At 46.2% G+C, this 21,546-nt stretch overlaps 1 protein-coding gene across 2 annotated transcripts; it reads right to left on the minus strand.

The window, feature by feature from the left end:
* Positions 1-95: 95 nt before the first annotated feature.
* Positions 96-21,086, minus strand: LOC120446690 (myosin heavy chain, non-muscle). 2 transcript variants are annotated; one of them, XM_039627783.2, is made up of 13 exons: positions 20,980-21,086; positions 19,939-20,197; positions 15,214-15,429; positions 11,411-11,567; positions 9,081-9,202; positions 7,353-7,376; positions 6,270-6,362; positions 3,469-6,208; positions 3,067-3,371; positions 2,450-2,980; positions 1,092-2,387; positions 868-1,031; positions 96-328 (listed from the first exon to the last, which is right to left on the minus strand). In XM_039627783.2, the coding sequence occupies exons 2-13, from the start codon at positions 20,068-20,070 to the stop codon at positions 193-195; spliced, it is 5,916 nt and encodes a 1,971-aa protein (XP_039483717.1). In that variant the 5' UTR covers positions 20,071-20,197; positions 20,980-21,086; the 3' UTR covers positions 96-192. The 2 variants fall into 2 exon arrangements, with proteins under 2 accessions (XP_039483717.1, XP_039483718.1); XM_039627784.2 differs by lacking the exons at positions 7,353-7,376; positions 9,081-9,202; positions 11,411-11,567; ... (1 more) ...; positions 19,939-20,197; positions 20,980-21,086 and adding an exon at positions 6,641-6,733.
* Between the last annotated feature and the right edge of the window lie 460 nt (positions 21,087-21,546).

The following is a 21,546-nucleotide window of genomic DNA, read 5'->3' on the forward strand; positions in this document are numbered from 1 at the left end:
TTGTTTAAGTGTTGTCGTTATAAAAATGTTGGTTTTCTTTGTTTACGTTTTAATTTAAGTATGTATAATAGTTTATATAAAAAATAACAGAGAAATTATATAAAAGAAACATTAAATATAATCGTTTATTTTGCTCTTCATCATCACCTTCTTCCTGCGCTTCAACTTTTTCTTCCTCTAATAATTAACGCGTCAATTGCCAGAATCCTCTCCATCTAATGATTCATCCTGCACCGATGAGTCGTCGCCGCCGCCGCCTCCTCCTGCACGCTTTGATGAAGGTGTACCCGTGAGCCGGCTGGAGCTGAGACCCATGCCGCCGGTGCGTCTAGGAAGGGATAGAGCGTGATATATGATTAGTATTTCTGTTCAGAATGGCTTGTGCGCTTTTGTGTGAACGTGCAGTGCAGGGGCAACAGATACACAAGTCAAAACAGGGGTACGTTGGAGGGTTCACGACTAAGAAATCTTTTTGAGGAAGTTTGGAGCACTGCATAAATTTGTATGTTTGGTCTTGTCGTGAGTTCTGTTCCTAACATGCAAAGAGAAGACGATGTTTTGGTTGCTGGGTTCGGTTGACATTCACTGGTTCTAAGGATCGGGGCGAACAGCAGCACTTACAGCCTACGAGAAGGAAACGAAGCGAATCGAAGCGAAACGAAACCTAATGCAGACCCTCACAATTCATAATGAGTGCGGCATCCTTTTTCGGCGAATATGCCTTGGCCTTTTCAGTCTCGGCCACTTGTATGGAGCTTGAACCAAAGATAAATTTCAAACAATAATCAAAAATGCATCTCCAAGAGACACCTAAGGAACCCCAGTCTTGATCATAGAATAAATAGGTCGGCACAGTGCAAGACTTACCGTAGTTTCGTTTTGAGTGAGTTAATCTCACGATTCATGGCTTCCTGCGATTCAATCATGTCCTCGCACTCACGCTGGTACTTGCGCTTCTGCGTCTTCTCCTTTTGCAATTCCTCTTCGGTCTCGTCCAAGTTGCGCTTGAGCAGTTTAATGCGGCTATTCAGCTGTAAAATCAAGTACTCGTTAAGTAAGAATTCTTATAAATGAACCATTTTTTTACTCACCTTATCCATTTGCTCCTTGTGCTGGTCGACATGTCTCCGTTCATCCTCGATGTTCATCGTAAGCTCCTTTATCTTCTTGTCCATCTTGCGATTGGCCTTTTGCTGCAACAGCCTCTCCTTGCCCTCGTTCTCCAGTTGCTCTTCGAGGTTGGCGATCTTGGCCTCTAGCGTGGCGATTGTCGCCTTTACTTTAGTCCGCTGTGCTGTCTCGATTTCGGCAAGCTTAGCCTTCAGCTCCTTGTTCTGGCGCTCGAGCAGAGCGCGCCCGTTTTCGTTCTTCTGAGAATTGGATTTTTCGTTCGCCAACTCAGTTGTCAGCTGCTCAATTTGCAGCTGCGCCTTGCGGCTGCGATCCAGCAGCACCTCTGAGTTGGACTGTTCCTCCTCCAACTCCTCCTCAAGAGTGGCTATGCGGGCCTCCAATCGGCGCTTCTCGTCGATCATTAAGGAGCCCTTGTTGGCATTATTGGCAATTTCTTCGGCCAATTCGTCGCGCTCCGTTTCGGCAGCACGTCGCGCCCGCTCTGAGCTGGCCAGATCCTCAGTCAGCTGTAATACTTCTGCCTCCAGGGCCTTGACCTTGCGCTCGGCCTCCTTGCTCAGCGCCTGTAGCTCCTCCTTGGCGGCCTTTGCCTCCTCGGCGTCGCGCAGCGCGTCCTTGACTTGTGCTTGCAGCTTCTTCGCGTGCTTCAACGCATCCTCCTTTACCTTGTTATGCATCTCCATGGTGGTTTCGATCTCTTTCAGGTCGCCCTCCAGTTTCTTCTTCGACGCCACAGCAGCAGTGCGCTGTTTACGCTCCTCGTCCAGTTCGGTTTCAAGATCCCGCAGTTGCTTGACAAGTCCGCGTCGTTTTTCCTCAGCGCCCTCCTCCTTAGCCAGGAGGTCGCGTTCGAACTGGGAACGTAGGGCCTGCATGTTCACCTCCAGACGCAATTTTGCATCTTCGGTCAGCTGTAGGTCGTCCTCAAGTTCCTCATTTTGTGCTTTCAGTTCAGCCAGCTGAGACTCTAGCGCCCGCTTCGCCTTCTCCAGTTCGTGGACGTTCTTATCGGCAGTGCCCTGTGTGTTGGCCAAGTCATCGAGCTCATTTTGGAGGGTCTTTCGCTTGTTCTCAAGGTCTTCAATTTTGTCAAAAGCTTCGTCTAGCTCGCGGGAAACCGACAGCACCTTGGTCTCTTTTTCGCGGGCTTCTCGTTCTGCAGTGTCACGCTCTTGGGCGATCTGTTCTGATATGGCTTTCTCCTCGGCAAGAATCTTGTCGAAGTTCTTCTGCTTCTTCTCCAATTCGAGCACCTGACCAAGGACAAGGATTTGTTGTATTACAACTGTTTTATTAAAGTCATTCAGAAACTCACCTTCGTACGTTGCGCTTCCAGCTCAATAGTGGCATCTTCAAGCTCCGACTGAATCTTCTTTTTGCTCTTATCGAGGCGGTCGTTCTGGGCAATTAGTTCCTTGACCTGCCGTTCCAATGCCTCGATATCCTTATTGAGTCGCTTCTTCCCCTCTTCCAGTTCCTTCGCCAGATCCGCATCTTCCTCGGCCTTCTTTTTAATTTCTTGCATTTGGGCGGTGACTTCAGCCAGTTTGCGTTCGTAATTACGCTTGGCTTCATCATCCTCCTCCAGCTGTTCTTGTAGAGCCTCCTTCTCTGACTCGATCTGACGCAGCTTGGAGCTGAGACCCAGCTTTTGGCGCGTTTCCTCCTCCAACAGCTGCTGAGCTTCAGTAAGCTGTGATTCCATGTTGCTTGCAGACTTGACGGCGGCCGAGGCCTTTAGTTCGGCTTCCTCCAGCTGGTTTGTTATGTTCTCTGCTTCCTGCTGCAGTTTTGTGCACTTTTCCTGCAGTTCCGAGCGGGCGCGTTCAATCTCAGCCAGTTTTACCTGTGCAAAACATAGGAAAACATATTAGTTGTTTGTTACGGAAATAACATGTGCGATGAGCCGCCTATTTTTTCGTGTTTATTTACCTGCAACTCAGCAATCTGCGACTCTGCCTGCTTGCGCCGGCGGTCGTTCTCTTGCCGGGAGCTGTTGACGCTGCGCAGTTCAGTAGCCAAGTCGGCGTTCTCCGCCTCCAAGGTGCCCTTGGCCTTTTCAAGGACTGTTTTGGCTTTGCGCAGGTTCTCAAGCTGGTCGTTGATGCCGTTGAGCTCCTGCGAGTGTTTGTGTCGCATGTCGGCCAAAACTCCTTCGTGGTTGACAGTCTCTTCTTCGAGCGACTTTTTCAGCGTAGCCAACTCCTGCTCGCGTTTAGATCGCAACTCTTGCTGAGCTGTTTGTTCAACAATAAAATGAATAAATAGGTTATTTAGTTTCAAAGATACGGATTTGTGAGAAAACGTTATTAAAATAAAAATGCTTAGTCTTACCGGCTGTGGTGTCCAGAGAGTCCAGCAACTCATTCTTAAGAGCCTCTAGTTCCTCGCTAAGGTCGCGTCTAACCTTCTCCGCCTTTGCACGTGCCGCCTTTTCGGCCTCTAGATCCTCTTGGATCTCGGCCAGCTGCGACTCCAGCTCACGCTGAGCCTTCTGTGCGGTGGCCTTCGTGGCCGATTCCTCGTCGATGCGCAACAGAGTCTGGGTAAGCTCTTCCTCGCGCTTGGCCAGTTGAGCCTGCATCTCCTCTACTTGGACGCGACGTTCGTTGAGCTGTTCCTTAAGATCGGCAACTTCGGTCTCGATCTTCCGCTTGGACCGATCAGACTCCTGTCGTTGCTGCTGATCCTTGTGCAGACGTTCCTCGAGCTCAGTGATTGTGGCTTCGTGCTTGGCTTTCAGCTTGGCCAGGTGTTTAGCCTTTTCCTCCTCCTCAGCAAGTGTCTGGGACAGATCGTTAGCACGCTCTTCCAATAGCTTTTTCTCCTTTAGAAGCTTCTGGTTCTGGTCGTCAGTCAAGGCAAGGTCCTCTTCGTGCTTTTTAATTTTAGCGTCGAGCTGTACTTTCTCCAATTGCAGTTTTTGGCGGGCGGCCTCTTCTTCTTCGAGTTGCTCTTCCAGATCTTGAATATTAAGCTCAAGCTTCTTTTTTTCGCCTCCCAGCGCTAGGACTCGTTCCTCCTCTTCTTCTATGCGCGTCTCAAGCTCTTGCATCATGTCCTCCAGTTCTTGTTTGCGCGCCATCAGTCGAGAACGCGACTCCTCGGCCTCGGCGCAAAGTTCGATCTCGGCTTGAAGCTGCTCAGCTAGAGTGGTCTTCTCCACCAAAGCCTGCTGGTACTTGCGCTCGTACTCCTGCGTGTTCTTGGCCAGTGTGTCAAGCTTTTCGCGTACCTGCTTCAGCTCATCCTCCTTCTGGACAAGCTTCTCCTCCTGCTTGGTAACTTCCAACAGGGGCTTGACCTTTGTATACAAACGCCACCACTGCCAGTTCCGTAGCTTAAGGTAGGCGGCACAATTCCGCTGGATGATGCGAATAGCGTTAAGTTGCTGCAAGCGCTTCTGGTAGTTGCGACGCGCAAGGAAGCCACGACAGAAGGCCTGGAAGTTAACGATTAGGTCGGAGATCTTGAAATCACGCTCCTCCTCCAGGTGAGCGAGGACACCAGCGCGGAAGAAGATCTTCGACTGGCCCACTCGATACAAGTTCGAGTCCAGCTCCAGCGCCTGAATCATCTTCTCGCAGGCCTTCTTGCCGTCCATGAATCCTTTGGGAATCACGTTGGGCGTAAGGAGTTCGTAGCGTTGGCGGAACTCCTGGAAGGGAATGCGATTTGGGAAGCCCTGACGGCAGATACGAATGCCCTCGAGCACACCGTTGCACCGCAACTGGTCTAGCACCAAGGGAGCATCGATCTTGCCGGCGCGCTTCTCGTGGTTCGGTATGATACAGCGCACAAAGTTCGGGTTCGTGTTGCGCAGAGTGTCCATCAACTTAGCCAGCTGCTCCTTGTACAGATGAGACACGGTGCGGAACATGCCCTTGCGGGTGCGGGCCCCGAACTGAGTATCAGTCAGGGCCTGCTGTGCCATGCCAACGATCTCAGCATCCTTCCAGATGTTCACCACAAACGGATCCTGGGAGCCCTGAAGCAGCGACACGATGTTCTCGTTCAATGGGTCCATGTTCTTCATCAGCCACTTGGCCGCCGAGTAGTCAACACGTCCGGCGTAATGCACTATTGCGAAGTCTGCGACTCCTCGGAAGTCGGTCTTCATGAACTTTGGGTGCATAGAATGGGCCGATACGAGTTTATCGACAAACGTCTTGTCAGTGGCTTTGGGGAACCAGCACTCCTCATCCAGCAGTGCCATGATGCCGCCGGGCTTATCGATCAGGTCGATGGTAGGCTGCAGGTCCAACCCAAAGTCGATGAACTTCCACTCAATACCCTCACGCTGGTACTCTTCCTGCTCCAGGATGAACATGGTGTGGTTAAAGAGCTGCTGCAGTTTCTCGTTGGTGTAGTTAATACACAGCTGCTCAAAGGAGTTGAGCTCAAAGATTTCGAAGCCCGCCATATCGAGAATGCCGATGAAGGAGGCTCCTTGGCGCTTGGTGCGGTCTAGAGAACGGTTAATGCGGTTTACAAGCCACTTGAACATGCGCTCGTAACAGGCCTTAGCGATCGCCTCCACGGCGAACTCCACCTGCTCCTTTGTCTGCGCCTTCGTAACAAAGTCACGACCCACTTTAATGCGCGGAGTCAGGAAAGCCCGGGTCATGTCTGTCACACTAAGTCCGAGCAGATGGGCAATCTTCTGGGCCACCGTGTTGTCCGGTAGAGTGGCCTGGTCGTTGTTGCGCTCCTGACGGAATTTCATGCTGCCGAACAGTAGGACGGCGCTCACGATGCGGAAGATCGAGTTGAAATCCTCTGATGTCATGCCCATGATGTTCATGGACTTGACCGTTGCCTGAAACTCGGCGTAGTCGTCCACGCCGGGTACAGGCAGGCTGCCATTGGAAAGGAATGCATACGACTTGACGTCATCCAGTATGAACTTCTCGCGCTGCTCCGGCGTGGCCCCCGCCAGCAACTGGTAGAATATATGGAATGTTCGTTCGTCCTTTGCTTGACGAATGGCACGCGACTTCTCCAGCAGATATGTTTCGATGTTGGCTCCCGAGATGAATCCCGAGGCATCGAAATTGATTCGAATGAATTTACCCTGCGATGAGGCAAACGGAAATTGTCATTCTGTTGGTAAAACGAAGGAAGATACAACTTACAAAACGCGAAGAGTTGTCGTTTTTGACGGTCTTGGCATTGCCGAAGGCCTCCAGAATAGGATTTGCCTGCAGCAGCTGTTGCTCCAGCTCGCCCTGTTTAGAGATAAACAAGATGATATTTATATTAGGTTTATACGTTTGACGGTACTCAGGGTTAGGGGTTAGCCACATTTATGTACAAAAGCCGTCTTAACACAAGTACAGTAACATCACAAGCAACAGAAAGTATCTACGAAACTAGATATGGTTAGTCTACTACGACGACATGCAGGAAGGAGGCAAAGCCAAGCTTAACGAAGGACAATAAACACTGGACGATCTCCTACAGCTTCTCACGATCAATGCCGGCGCCATGGCATCACCCGGTTTACCTCTGGACAGTCGGAATTAACTTCCACCATCTTTAATCCATTGACTACCTCGATTGACTGATTCTGACTTTGGGCCATAATCTTGACCCTTATGTACTTGTTTGTGTTGACCGAGAAGTTCTGCAATTAGGTAGGAATGGGATTATGGGGTACGGGGGGATATTCAGGGATTTCCTGACGACTTGCATCGTTTACGCGCTTTGATCTATCCAGTCTTGAAATCATATTTAGATACCGAAATAAACAGGTACAAATAAATCGATATATACAGCGTACGGCACGTAATCTACTAAAAAATTATAATTAAAGGGAATTTTGGACGTCAAGCATACTTTACCGCAAATGTCTCTTGATGACTACTCTAAAATTTCGTTGGCAATGTAGTACAATGAGGGAGCAGAGCAGAGCAGAGCAGAGAGATGAGATTGAGTAGATGAGTGTTGGCTTGGATGGGACGGCAACAAGGCAACAAGGGAACCAAAACAGAGTTGGGAGAGTTCATTCGGAGAGGGTTAATAATAATATTTCGGCCACATTTTAAGGATTACGAAAGCAAAATAACGTTTGGAAACCAAGGATGTTGTTGGGATCAGAAATAGACATAGGGTGATGAATAAGTTAAATTAAACAGTTATGAAGTTAAATAATTCGAGTTAATTTTGAAACACAAAGTGGGATAACGTTTCAGGATTATCAGTCCTCGAATACTTACAATGAGCACGGCGGGATGCGGCACCTGTCGGAGTTGGTGTCAATTGGTTGGAGGTGTTGAGGTTTGATTTGGTTGTTGGATATTTGGATTGATTGCGATATTTGGCAGCATTTTATACAAATTGTATTTACATATTTTATAAATATATTTATAGCATATTGAGCAGAGTTGAGAGTGAAGACAACAACCAAAGTCCAATGTACAGGGTGAGTGTGCGTGTATTTATAGGTGTGTTTGTTGTGTGGCATAGTGGAGTGTTTGTGTGTAGGACATGAAAATAAATAAGATCAATTATAAATAATAATTATATCAGAAGTAAATCAATTAAAAGTTCGCCTTATCCTCAGCATCAAGCAAAAATATTTGATAAAACTAAACTTCATGAAAGACAAAAACGATATAATTTTCTAAACAAATGCAAAGTTATATCAATGTTTGTATTCGGTTTTCCTTATCGCTCCTCTTATCTTGGCCTGATAAAGAGTACCACTAAAACACACAATTTCTAATCAAACTAACGAAAATTGCTTTGGGTTCAATTCAGTTCTACAGTAACTTGCGATGAATCACTGCAGTCAGTGATATATGTTATTTATCGTCAGCTTCTATTTATGGAAGTTGGAATCAGATAGAAAAATGTTTCTTAAAACCATGTACGAACTGAAAGGTGTAAAAATATAATACTTCTAGATTGGTTTAATGTATTAAGAAGCTTTTTAAGTATGTTTGCAGCTTATCACGTTCACAGCAGCAAAGTAATCTCGATTCGGCCGCAGCCTCAGCATCAGGCTCATATATGGCAGCAAACACATAAAACATAATAAAAAGTGTGTTTGGAGCTCAAGAACAGCTTGTTTGCACTTGAAAGGATTGTGCAAGTCCGAAAAACACAAAAAGCTGTTTGCTCTTCCCCACAGTTATGGATATGGCAATCCCAAGAGTAGCAAAATTGTACAGAGCAGCAATTGCCGCCCCAGAAATTTATCGAATGCCGCAATTTTTGCGATTTAATTTTAATTTGTTTTATCAATTGCCTTTCAATTTCAATTCTCACATCTTTTTTATGGTGTTTATTTTATTGCTGTAAACGACCAAATTTGTCAGCAACTATGCCTCTTGATTAATAAAGTGTGCTCCGGCTCCCCGGGACCACATAAAACCACATAAGCCAGCTGCCAAGTCATCAGCCATCCACATATTAAAGCGTTACCCTCGGCCATCCACCATATGGGGAGCATCAGTTAAGGAGCATCAGTAGAAACTCTGAATTCGACTGAAGTTTGTTTCTAATTCTTGAGGGCCGTTATTGAGGAATAACTTGGTGATCGATTCCTGCTTTTACATCTCATATATAAATAGCAATGTCAGCGGATCTAATTACTGTTGTAAGCTAAATAAATCTAGAAGTTTTCCGATAATGGTAATTTAAAACAGATATTCACCCACGACTAAGTCATAGTTTCGAAGGCGGATTAAAGTCATTCTGCCGACGACAAACATATACGTACATATGTGTTGCTAACATTGTTTGTCTCATTAATTACAATACCAAACAATAACAATTGTCGGGCTTGCGTGCAATTAATGTGAGTTTAATAAGCATTTCCATTAAAAAAACCCATATGGGACTGTATTTCTCGGGCAGATATCACCACCCCACTGGTGTATACAACTTTGCATTTGCTTCGGTTCTCGGAACTCATTTCGCTTCTGTTCTTCTGTACTTACCGCACCCGAGCCCTTGGGCTTGGAAGCTGCCACATAGGCAAGAAATTGGATGACCTTCTTGGTGTTCTCCGTTTTGCCAGCACCCGATTCGCCAGTACACAAAATCGATTGGTCTTCGCGATCTGCAGAAAAAATGGAGGGAAAATTGTGAGTAGGTGAGCAAGTGACACACTTCATTTGCGGAGTAATGCGGCTGACCAGCCAAAAATGTAATTAAAATGTTAAAAGCCCAGCTCAGCTTGAATTTTCTGTTGACCCAAATTCAGCCGGGCAAAAACAAAAAAAAAAAAGGCACAGAAAGTAAAACACAGAATGGTTGACGACTGAAAAATGGGACATACATCAAATGAAATCAAACGATTTTCGCTCGAGCACCAACACTCAACTCAACTCATACTCGTATATGCATGATCAATTTGAAACGAAGAACAAAAACAGTTGATTTCAGGCTGCATATCTGAAAGATACAAAAGACAACAGACATAAGCAGTAAATTGCTGGTGCTCGTAGCTATTGATATGGCGCCAGTGATCCCATCTAGAATACAGCGAACTAGATTCGCACTGCACCCCGGGATCACCCCGCCACATGGCAGCCTCGTCATTCGATCCAGCATTGAGCTAACCACAAATTCAGGCGGAGAGACTCGCAGTCAGATATATCTACTCTGGTGCCATAGATTTTCAGGCATTGGAGGCACGGAGCTCCAAACAACCAAACAGCTTCCATATCACGACCCCGTACTTATTTATTATTATGGGTAGAGCCAGTCGCATATTCATACGTACACACATACTACATTCTATATCTGACCATAAATGGTCCCAACTTTATATCTCCACACTTCATTTTATGGGACTTTTTCAACAGTTTTTGAGTCATTAATAAATGTAATACTCAGAAGACAAATTTAGCTTCTTAAAGATGCATTTTAATGCTCGAAGCTACGATCGATCATACATTTGCTTTTTTCTCCTATCCAAAAGCTGTAAAAACATTTTATTTTGCATCGCATGGCGACTTCACGCCCAAAATAAATTCCTCATTTAAACAACTGAAAAAATACGGACAGGTAAAACATCTGCCCAGTAACGGACCTTTCCCCGTGGTCTTAGCTACTATATACTCGTACATATGTGCATGTAGACATGCAGCTATATAGTCAAAGTCAAGGCGTGTTCATTTTATCATGACGGGACTCGTCGGAAATATGAAATGGAATGCCATGAAAATTGAAGCTTTCGGAGTTGCAAGAATTGCGATTGCCTCGAGTCGGGAGAGCAGCCCAAGAATTGCAAAAAGATAAAGGTTTCCGACGATTGTCCAGTTCCACTGTAGTGCCCAGATCGGATTGGAGTTGAATGCAGAAGTGCGGTGCGTGTTTCAGGGCAATGGAGTTGGAGTCGGAGGCGATGGGGTTGGGCTAAGTTTATTAAAGGCCAGCGAAATAAATCAAAGCAAATGCCACTCCCTCCCCAGTGGCAGCAAGAGCGAACTCCACGAAAAAATGGATACCGCGAATATACAATATACTATCGGGCAAATGTGCATAAGCCGAAAATTAATAAGCGTGAAATATGGTGAGCCAGAGTGAGGTGTCGATTTGTTTAAACATTTTCACGGCAGCAACAAAAACATAGCTGATGATGGGGCAAACAAAGTTGCCTGCTGTCCAAGCGGCCCCACTCTGCTCAGTTTTAGATCCAAATATGGTAATGACACGTATACGCAATATTAGTTAACCAATCTCAAGCAGGGAAACACACACACACATGCAGAGGAACCTATAGATAAGGCCTCGAGCTGGAGTCTCTGCTGTGAGTCATCTCCCGGCGCGACGTTACGCTTGGAACGGACATGCAAACCATCGAAACTCAGTGAAGCCCGAACTAAACGGCACAGAAGTGAAAAGGAAACTTGAAAAAATCCCATTTGAAACTGCAAGCCGAAAAAGGAAACCAGTTTCAGATTAGACGAGGCAGTCAGTCGTTCGGGGAAGAGCAGCAGACTTGCAGATGATTCACAATATTCATATGAACTCGAAGGCTAATGCACCTTTTGGGAGTTATTTCTGCAAAGTGTGTCATGTATGGACCCCTCTTCAACGTAATTCATGGAAATGCCCTCCCCGTTGTTTACTTTTCCACGTCTTATCTAATCAGTCTGAAAAACATTTTCGCTTGCTTATTCGGAGAATGGAACTTCGATAGCGACCAGGAATCGCGCAACAGAGAAAAGAAGATAATGCTGGCATTCCACCTCCTATATGTATGGGACTCTGGATCAAAAGTGAAAGGGAAAGTGAGTGAGTGCAGGTTCGAGATACTTACCACCCAACATGTTTCTATAGGCACTATCCGTGATTGCAAATACATGCGGAGGCACTTCGTGTCGTTTTATGCCCTTATACCGTTCCATTATCTTTTCGGTGTAGATCGGTAGTTTCTTGTACGGGTTGACCACAACGCAGAAAAGACCGGAATATGTCTGCAATTAGGAAATATTTTAGTGTAAGTTCATGTTTAGTATTGTTCATGTTGGCCTTAGGTTTCCTAATAGTTTAGACTGTTTGCTTATAATCAATCTGTGTTGATGATGAATGTTTGACACTTTTTTAAACCTAGTTAGATAAAATCTTACTTCCATGTATTTCCATTCTTAAGGTTGATCATTATCCAGCTACAAATGCTGTCCATTGGGCTGCAGTTAATCAAAGTGATGCTTGGGCTAACGGCAGCTTTGGTAACCGGCAACTGATTTTCAGTGGCCTAGTTATTGTTGCCCAAACTCTAACACGCTCGCATGAATGTCCGAGACAACAAGACATGTGCTTTAAAGTTGGCCAGTACCATAAGCAGCAAACGCATGTATCTGTATCTGCCGCTCTATCTGTATCCGAATCCGAATCCGTTGGTGGTATCTATCGAGCGGCAGCCTACATAACTGCGACTGTGATTGGGACCGAGACCGCGGCGTGGGCACTAAGTATGCGGCTTTGCTATTTGTTGTACCATTTAAATACATATCTAGCCAAACATTAGATGCGAGTGCCGCGAGCTTCACGGGGAATAGGAGGAGGTGGAGAAGTGTGGTGCAGCCTACACAGATCGAAATGGAAAGTACCGCAGGCAAAAATCATAGTAGAGAAAATGCCTTCAACACTTCGCACAGGTGAGGGTGATGAAGAGGGCGGTGGGACACTGAATCACTTTTGGGGCCCGCAATTAACAATCAAAATCACGTCTTGCCAATCAGCTACCTTCCTCGTGTGTATGTGTGTGTTTGTGTGTGTGTGCGTATGTCAGGCATCCAAAAATGGCATAAGAAATTGTTTTCTCAGTTTCTGTTTTTGGCAACCGTTTAGAAGTGGCAGTGACTCGTGACGATTTTTGCTCCACTCGTCTTTGCATCACATCGGCTATGCTGGCTTGAGTCATTGTCCTGGTGCATATTTCTACCGTCCCCCTAAATGTCATTAATCACTTAACCTGCCCTGATATAAAGCCTTATATGGTCACGAAACATTCAGCAAATGGGGACAAGGCATTCAAAATACAGTGATATTTATTTGCATATGGGAGTGCTGGGAGGAGGACTAACGTGAAAGGATTTTAAATATGGCTTACAAAGAATGAGAGTCTGAAGAGCAGCTGAAAGAAGTTAAGAATTAATGGGCATCGGAACCCACTCAAGTTGGCCACCAAATATGTTAGTCGTTTAATGAAGCCGTTTTGGTAACACTTTAAGGCCGTGTGCGGTCAAAAGACGTGTTGCAAGCAGAGCACAGAAAATCGAGGCATGAGCCAACGAACGGCAGCGCCTTTTTTGTTAATTATGTGCTCGACCGTCAGAGGTGTCAGCCTGCCCCCCTGCTTGCCAATCCACCCGCTCCTGGGGGTCTGCAATTTGTGCCAATATGTGCGAACAAATTGCTTGGCTGATATGCGGGAATCATATTTTATTTGCCACAAAGAGCACGCCTCATGTGGTGCCTCATTTGCATCCGTATTTAAATCCGAGCAAGGGAGCCAAGTGTCACAGCAACCCTACATTAATAAGCCATTCTGTCTAATTCTGCTGGCCATTTCAATTAGCGCCTCTCACAGATAATCAGGACCGACTGGGAATCGAGACGGCAATAACAGCCAAGACGCCGATGACCACGTCATCATCTCCTTGACGCTGCTGCGTTGTCAAGTGCGATTCTTTCGGCTGCCAACGCAGCCAAGCAAACAGCAAGCGGAATACATTAGGTAATATTAAAAGTGCCTGTGAGCAATTGCACCCAGTCACCCGGTGGACGTAAATCAATTAATTGCAACAACAACAGGGACAGCGGCAAATGTTTTGTGGAATATTTCAAACCCAATTTCATGTGTAATCAGGCGCAGCAGAGGGAGATGTTTGACAAAATTGCAAGACTAGACATTCTTCAAAAACAAGATCTTTTCTTAATGGGCTATGCATCAACAAATTTAAAATTTGTGGCGTCAATTTTATTTTATTGGCAAACAAATAGTTTAAACATTAATATCTATTACAAAGAAGAATAAAATATGCAAGTCTGCACTACCTGCGGTCAGTCAATAGATTACACTTTCCGGCCATATGGAAATGTCTATACATGAGCTGTATAGATTTGAGCTGTGCAGATTTTTCGATTTTCTGAGGTGTTGCTGAGGTGTTGACAATTTGATTAGCATATGCGAGCAAGTCGCCATGGGTGTGCGTGTGTGTGGCCGTGCGAGATACATTCTTCTTGCCGACGCATATTAATTAGACTACAAGCTACCGTCAGCCGGCAGCTGCCAGGCGAATTAATTTAAATGAAATTTAAAAATCGAATTAAATGTCAACAAATTATAATAATTATGCCGTTAAGTGCAGCCCCGGCTGCCACTGCCACCGCCACCGCCACCGCCTCGCCCTCTAACTCCCCCATCGCTCGTGCAACAAGCTAGCAACAATTGGCAAGCGAATTAAGTGGGACAGGCCGTGGTAAGAGCGGGAAAGGGACGCAAGATGAGTGCGTGGCGTGGTTGTGTAAACGGTAAAGCGGCGCTCGAGTTTGGCAACAAAAACGACAATGGCAAGTGCGCTGAAGCATGGCTGGCCAACAACAACTTAAACAAATTTAAAGTAGTTCGCGCCCACATCAAAAACAGGCAGCAACAACCATTTGGCCATTAAATTAAAACTTGCAAGGCAAGAGGGAGAAAGACTGCGATAAGTAGCAGGCGCAGTACATAAAATATTTAAACAGCGGCACATAATTTGCTATAACAATGAAAGAAGTCGCAACGAACCTGCCTCATGGCGGCGAATCAAGGCTAAGAGACATATTCAGACGAACAACCAGAACTGAAGCCAAGTAGTTGGGCAACATTCCCTTGCAACATGTTGCTGGACTTGGCTTGGTGACGAAAGCTAATTTAGTTTCGCGACTGATAGCATAGGCAAATCGATTATTTGTCATGGAGTTAAAACCAGCTTCAGTCACTTCAGCCTTATATATTTAACCAGCAAATTATGGATGTTATTTATTGAAGGTTTGTGAACAGATAAATCTATATCAATTGCTGCCCGCCATTGCAGAAGCTAATTAAATGATTTTTATTAGGGGAGACATAAGGGGAACAGTCGCAAAGCAAAGCAGCTGGAATTTATGGAGTCGAATTCGAATGCGCCACTTGAAATTCGTTTCTCATCGAATCGAAAATGAACTTTTTGCTGGCTTTCTACTCAGACCGAAGCGCTTTTGGCATGCCAATTAACAGCGGATATGCTTTGCGGGGGATTGGGTGAACAGAGGACGAAAGAGTGAGTTAATGTTTATAAATCATTCGTCATGTGACGAATGCAGCAAAGGATTGAGTGATTGGGCTTTGGAGTGTCAAATATTTGTGATGCTTTTAAATAAATAGAAACGCGATGAGGCAAGACGCCTCTATAAAGTTTTGCCTTTCAAAGTTTCCAGTTAAGCGAAATCAATTGTATGAAAGGGAGGGCTGTTTACTTAGTGTCATCATCATCGTCACATTGCCGCCAGCCGGCAGCTGGCGCAGCGGAAACTTGGGGCAGCCAACACAAACATATAAGATAGGGAATCTGTACTACAACTCGGGGTACTCACATAGATAAGGCCAGAGTAGTATCTGTCCTTGATGTTGTGCAAAACGGAGGCTTCGTTCAGGCATGTCAGCTCGGCCATGTCCTCGACTTTGTCGAACTTTGGCGGATTCATCTTCTGTATGTCGTCGCGTAGGATCAATACCCGCTTGCCGGTTTCGGCCAACTCCACTTCGACCTCGTCGCCATGCTCCCGCTTAATACTGGCGGCCACGAAGCCCTGTAAAAGAAAATAGAAAGAGTTATTCACGGTTGCAATCTCTGTTTCCTACGGTGTGGTTGGCATGGCTGTGTTATGCGAAAACGGGGCGCGCGTATGTTTCTGTTCTTCATCTCAGCGGGAAGGCGATAAACACAACAAGTGCAATGACGCCGCATGAGTCAAGCGCCAGAAGAAAAACCACTCAGCCTCCGCTCTCTCGCTGCCAAGTGAAATGCATAGGAACGAGCTGCACCCAATCAAGTGGCCCAGGCAGACGGAACCAGAACCGACCCAGAACAACGGGAGGCAGATGCAACTGTCTGTCCGCCTGTCTGGCCCCCTTCCCTCCGACCCGGGTGCTTAGCAAGTTCAAGGCGCGGATTCGGATTTCGGGATGGCATCACAGTTTTGATGTTGCACCGTTCGGAGCGGAGCGCAGTGGCCATAACTAAATCAGGGTACCAAATGGGGTTTACTTCCGAGTCTTCTCCGAATTGTCTGCTTCTACGAATATGAAATTGAATCGAACGAAAACATCTTGGTAGAGCTGCACCAACAGAATAACAGCTTCAATTAGTAGTCAAGTGAAACAACAACAAAGGGGAGCATGTTGCACGCGGCGCAGTGGCATTAATCAAATCAGGGGCAGCCCGTAACTCAGTCATTAAAGGGTGGAGTGGAGTGCCGCCGCTGCAAACCAGAAATGCATTAATACCAACAACGGCAGGAGCATCTGCAACGCATCCCAACCCGGTGCGGGTCCATTAAGTTAAATACGCACACGCCCCAGCGATCAGATTTGGAAAAACGCGAGCCGTGGTGCTTCTTGCCTCGCCCTGTGTTATCTTTGCGCTTTTCCGGTACTGTTGATAAACAGCCATAAGAAAGTCGTTATTCTCGGGCGGATGCGGCGGATATGAAACCATTTAGAGCATGTAACGAGTTCGTTCGAATACTCAACTGGGTCCTAAGGCGAATCATTTCGCGCAGCGAAAAGTTTACAGATTAGTCATTAGGTAAAGTCGTCTGCACATAGGCCTACATTTCGAGTACTTTCGCTGTCTCTAAATTCATTTCCCAGGCGTCTGTCTGTTTTGTGGGCAGCCGCTGTCAGCCTGCAAAACATTTGTGCATAAAACGTTTGACAGTTTGGACAAACCATACACACGGCTTGTGACAGTGGCAGAAGAAGCCAAAAGTTCGCTGAATCGGAAAATGCTGTAGCCGCTGAGCCAGTTGGTGCGTGACTCACGGTATCGGAATGGCCTGCAAGAGATGAATTGGAGTTATCGGGCCAGGGAAATTGGCCAAAGTTACTCAGCAAGGCGGCAGCGAGAGGCTGGGCCATATGAGGTCATCAGTCTCGGATTCTCGCTCAACGGCATCTCGGGCATTCCAGGCAATCAGTGAAGCGAAACCAAAGAAAATGTATAAACAACACCTAGAAACCAAGCGAGCGCCGATGATGGTGATGGTAATGATCAGGAAGGCGGGCATCGAAGAAAGGAAGTTGCGCAGGAGGGCAGTCTAGAGGGAAGTCCCCGATTCGGGTTTGACTATTTTCGGGTGCCCAACCGCAACCTTGAACTTGCCAAGGTATCCGCCGAACAGCACGCACGAGAATACTGGGGATTTTGCAAGATATATCTGTGGCCATTATTTACTCTCTGGGAGCGTATGGTTTTCGCCAACTTCTTTTGTTTACACTATACCGAATATGTAAATATGAACAGAATAATGAATAGGAGTCCCCGGTGCCCCCTTCTTTCCAACACGATCTAGATGCGAGCAAACTGAACGACCGATGGATGGCCCCTTACAATTTGTTACTCTTTTATTTTATTCCTTCGCTTAATCGATCAACGCATATGCATGTGTGGGGATGGATGTGGAGATGGAGAGGGTAAGAAGCGTATATTACACATACGTGATACGAGATACGAGGCGCAGGTTCGTTGACCGTAAACCGGACGGACGAGAGTCGAAAGCTGGCTACGTTTGTCATTGCCGTAACCGAAAAGAAAACACACACACTCGCGCGGCGGCACGGGCATCTCCGCCAGAACCCATCGCGGCGAGGCCCAGGGCGGGGGCGGGGAAGCGGAGTGGGAGTGGTCGCAAACAAACTCCAAAGTGGTTTCGTTGGTTATAAATACGAGCAGCACACAGACACGCTTGGAAGTATCAAACGCAGCATGTGTGGGTGAGCAGAGACCCCCTAATGATCGCCGTTCGTTACAATCGAATCGATTCTCTGGGCATGACGAAGGTTAAGCCGACTTCAATTTGGCTAACAATATAAAAAGTTTCCAGATTGGTCGCGGGAGTGGGTACGGGGGCATGCAGGAATGCCCGAACAACGTCAGCGAATAAGAAGAGCATTAGCGCTGGAGAAGAGAGAAATGAGGGAGGAAGTGTAAACACTTCGCCACCATGTTTACGAATACTCATTTGGTTCCCATTTATTGACTTTTCAATTTCATCGTTGGATGGAAAACAAATCTACAAATTGTCAGGATCGTTTGAAAACGAAGAAGCCAACAGCATTGTCATATCACTAATTCAATAGTCTCAAGATCGCAAATAATGCAATAATTTCTTTTCGTTACCCGAAATACAGCTTCTATACCTAGTCCCTATCTAAACCTCCTCCATGTGGACTTGCTACGATGAATCATAGTGACGAAACACAAGCTACTTCGCTGGTCAGCAAACAAAAAGACACGAAATCTAACCACGAACAAAAGCGCTCCTTGTGTATCCGTATGCAGCAGTAAATTACTGAATTTGGATATCACGTACGTGGACTGACGCCGCCATTATTCAGCGAATTCCCTTACATTTCGCAAAGCTGGAACACTTGCTGAGCGAAACGAACGGAGTGTTGACACAATTGGCGAATACCCTTTTGGCCGGGTCCGTTCCCGTTAAGACGTAGCTGTAGTTGTATCTGTATCTGTATCTGTGGACATTCCAGCGGAGCAACAGTTGCGCTATATGCAAATTTCTTAACTATTCCCGCCCGTCTCATGTGCCGTTCGTCAGCCGCAAAGACTTTTTAGCCTTTAGACAGTCTGTCCCACCGTCCGACGGACCACTCATGACAATCGAGCGTTTCGTTATTTTCGTTTTATTTCTGGGTTTTATCTCTGCCGTTGTCTTCTTTCAGATTCCATTGTAAAGTAAATGTCTGTTTAAGTGATCGCGTAATTACACAAAAATGTGAAGTTGTTGGCTTTTGTTTTCGGTGCCTTTTTTTTATTATACGAAGTCACCCAAAAGTGCTACCATTCTATGTCCGGAATTATCTCTGGCAAATACAGCAGTTACGGGCAGCCGGGGGAGAAAAGAGCGGCTGCTAATTTTATCTGTTTACGTTGTTTATGGTCTGGAAATTAAGTCGTTGGAATGCAGTTGAATGACACCTGAAAGAAATTGTTTCAAACAGAAAAAGAGAAGAACAAGCCACACCGAAATTAGCAAAACAATCAGCTTGTTATCATAAGACTGGATCGCAGACGACCAAAGATTTGGGCTCGAATTTATAGGCCAAGAGTGGGCGCACAAACTCCGAGGGCAGCGATTCTTTGGCACAATCTCAGCTCGTTTCTTCGCTGGCCTGGCCAAATGTGTGGTTGAGGGTCGGGAGCCCCACACAAGCAAATCGACACCACGAATACCTGGCCACGTTGAAAACTTGTTTTGGCCCGCTCTTAGTGGGAACTGCGAACTGGGGCCATTCCTGCTTCCACTCTCCTTCGAAGGTGAGTCACTGAGTCGGAGGAGAGCGTCTGCATGCAAATTGGTAGCAAATGGTCGCGGATTTGGCCAAGTGAACCGTTAAATCTGGCACACTACTGCGGTGAGATCAATTCAGCATCAGCGCAGGAGAAATGAGTGATTCAGCGTCGACGCCGACGGATGTTTACCCAAGTTTATCACCGCGGTGCGAATGTAATGAAAATTCAAAGAAGTTGGCCCTGTTAAAAATTAAAAATAAACGGATCGGCGGAGCGTGATTCATGACCAATCGATGAGTGAGCCGAATGGCTCGGAAAGGTGTTGGTTGATAAGGAGCCAAAGCCGGGGACAAACACTGCGCAAATTGATTAGAGCACGTACAGCTGTGGCTAAAATAATATCACGATGTGTCGAACAGACTATGGTCGACTATACCCATTCATTTTTTTTACTTTTTGGCAATGTTTTAAATTTAGGTAATTTTTCTAACAACTGTTGTCATTTTTACAAAACAACATAATTGGTAATTAGCTCAATACTTTTAAGGGATTATAGCTAACTCAAGTGTGACTTTACGAAATAAACAGTACTATATTTATATCTCAGCTGTGGCAGTTCCTGTTGCTTTTAGGCTATCAATAGGGATTACTCAGGTAGTTCGGCGACTCGGGCGTGGCTCCCTCACTGAGTCAGCCGGGGTGGAAATCCCGTGGCAGAGGTAGGTTCCAGCGCAGGAACAGGCTCTACAGGTAGGCAGTACAGACTACAGGGACTAAGCAGACTCACCTGGTTCTCGTGTGGCACCCACACCAGACGCTTCTGTGTCCACTCGGCCTGCGTGGCCGGATCGTTGAACTGGTTGCGCTCCACCGAGAGGTACTTGAGCTCCGGATCGTTGCGATCTACTTCCTCCGACATTTTGGCGGCGATCTGGCGGTCTCCCTGTTTAAGTCACTTAATAATTCCTTGTATGTCGGTAATAAGCGGCTTTTGGATAATGGATATTGGATACTGGATATTCGCTTTTCGGATGCAACGCACTTTTCTGTCGGACAAAACAAATCGATGAGAACAATGAGTATGTTGCCTCGCTCCTCAGATACAATATTTCGCATTTATCTCGCGTTTGCGTTCTTTATCTCGGAAGTGCGGCACAAAACGGAGGCGGCGAGAACAGCGCGCGGCGAGAGTTTCAAAAGGGAGAGCGCGAAGGCGAAAGAAAGACGGAGGCAGACGGAGAGGAAAAAATATGGCCACACATTTTCATTTTCTTAAGCCAACGTCGCCGCTGAACGTAGAAAAGGGAGGGGTGGTAAAGGTGATTTAGCGGAAAAATAGCGTTACGTAGCAATTAACCAGTTTGCATCTCCGAAAACTGCAGCCAAACACTTTCGGAGCACCTTTTCGCCGGGGGCTCCTCCAATTTCGGTTGTTTCAGTTTTCGGAGCAGGTACAAGCGGCTCTTTTTCTTCCTCTTCGTCTTCTCTCGCCTTGCTTCCCACTTTGTTCGTTCTGCAACACCGACACACTGCACGGCTCACACACACACACACAGAGATCGCACTGGGAGCCAAGTTTTCGCGAATTCGCATATTTCGCACACAAGTTTCGGTTTTTATGCTCCCATTTCCCCGCGTCAGCACAGCGTTTGTGCAAATTCGGCCGAATTCGGCCCTGCAGTTTCAGCAGGCGGCGTCCCGACGCCGGTGACGAGGCCGTTGCATCCGCTGGATGCCTATGCACATTTCGAATTTTTGGGGAACCGTATTCCGCGCAAGCCAGGCGCTTTTTATTTGTTTGGCGACAGCTGCACCCACTCACACTCACAAAGACTTCGACCGCAGTTCCTGAGCACGTCTTTTCGCTTTCCCCTTATTTTTTTCACTGTTTTTCGCCGCTTGCCGTTTAGCCGACCGAGTACTTTTCGAGTTCGATGGTAATCGATGCCTTCCGATTACCTTCGCACTATCGATGCATCGATTCTATTTAGTTCATCACGCGGCCGCAGCAGCGCTTTGTGCTTATCGAGTTGTGAAGACACACATCCAAAGATAGAGGTTCTACGGATGGAGCGCATCCCGATATGGGCTCTCTGAAACATTTTCATCGCTTTTATTCAATAATTTTTGTTTTCACACCAGATTTCGCCTCAGTCTGTAATGATTTCTGTTAAGATCGAAATCATCGCGGTTTCAAACCATGCGATATCGATTGTAATCGAGTATAGCCGGTAAAGATATTAGGATGGCTACGTCTAAATTGTGCAGAGATCAGGATAGTAGCTCTAAAATATTTCACCGGAAGTAATTCATTTGCATATTCGGTATAGCAAATATAAATTTAGCAAATATAAATATTTAAAATAAGTAAAATCGTTGCAGGATATGCCAGTCT

This window comes from Drosophila santomea, chromosome 2R (genome assembly GCF_016746245.2).
Source record: "Drosophila santomea strain STO CAGO 1482 chromosome 2R, Prin_Dsan_1.1, whole genome shotgun sequence".
NCBI classification, from domain to species: Eukaryota; Metazoa; Arthropoda; class Insecta; order Diptera; family Drosophilidae; genus Drosophila; species Drosophila santomea.

Excerpts from the sequence above, each read along its gene's own strand:
- LOC120446690 (XM_039627783.2), bottom strand. The coding sequence starts at position 20,070 with ATGTCGGAGGAAGTAGATCGCAACGATCCGGAGCTCAAGTACCTCTCG. Across the intron at positions 2,388-2,449 it reads TGGAAGCGCAACGTACGAAG|GTGCTCGAATTGGAGAAGAA; the intron begins GTGAGTTTCTGA and ends GTCCTTGGTCAG. Across the intron at positions 329-867 it reads TCACTCAAAACGAAACTACG|ACGCACCGGCGGCATGGGTC; the intron begins GTAAGTCTTGCA and ends ATCCCTTCCTAG.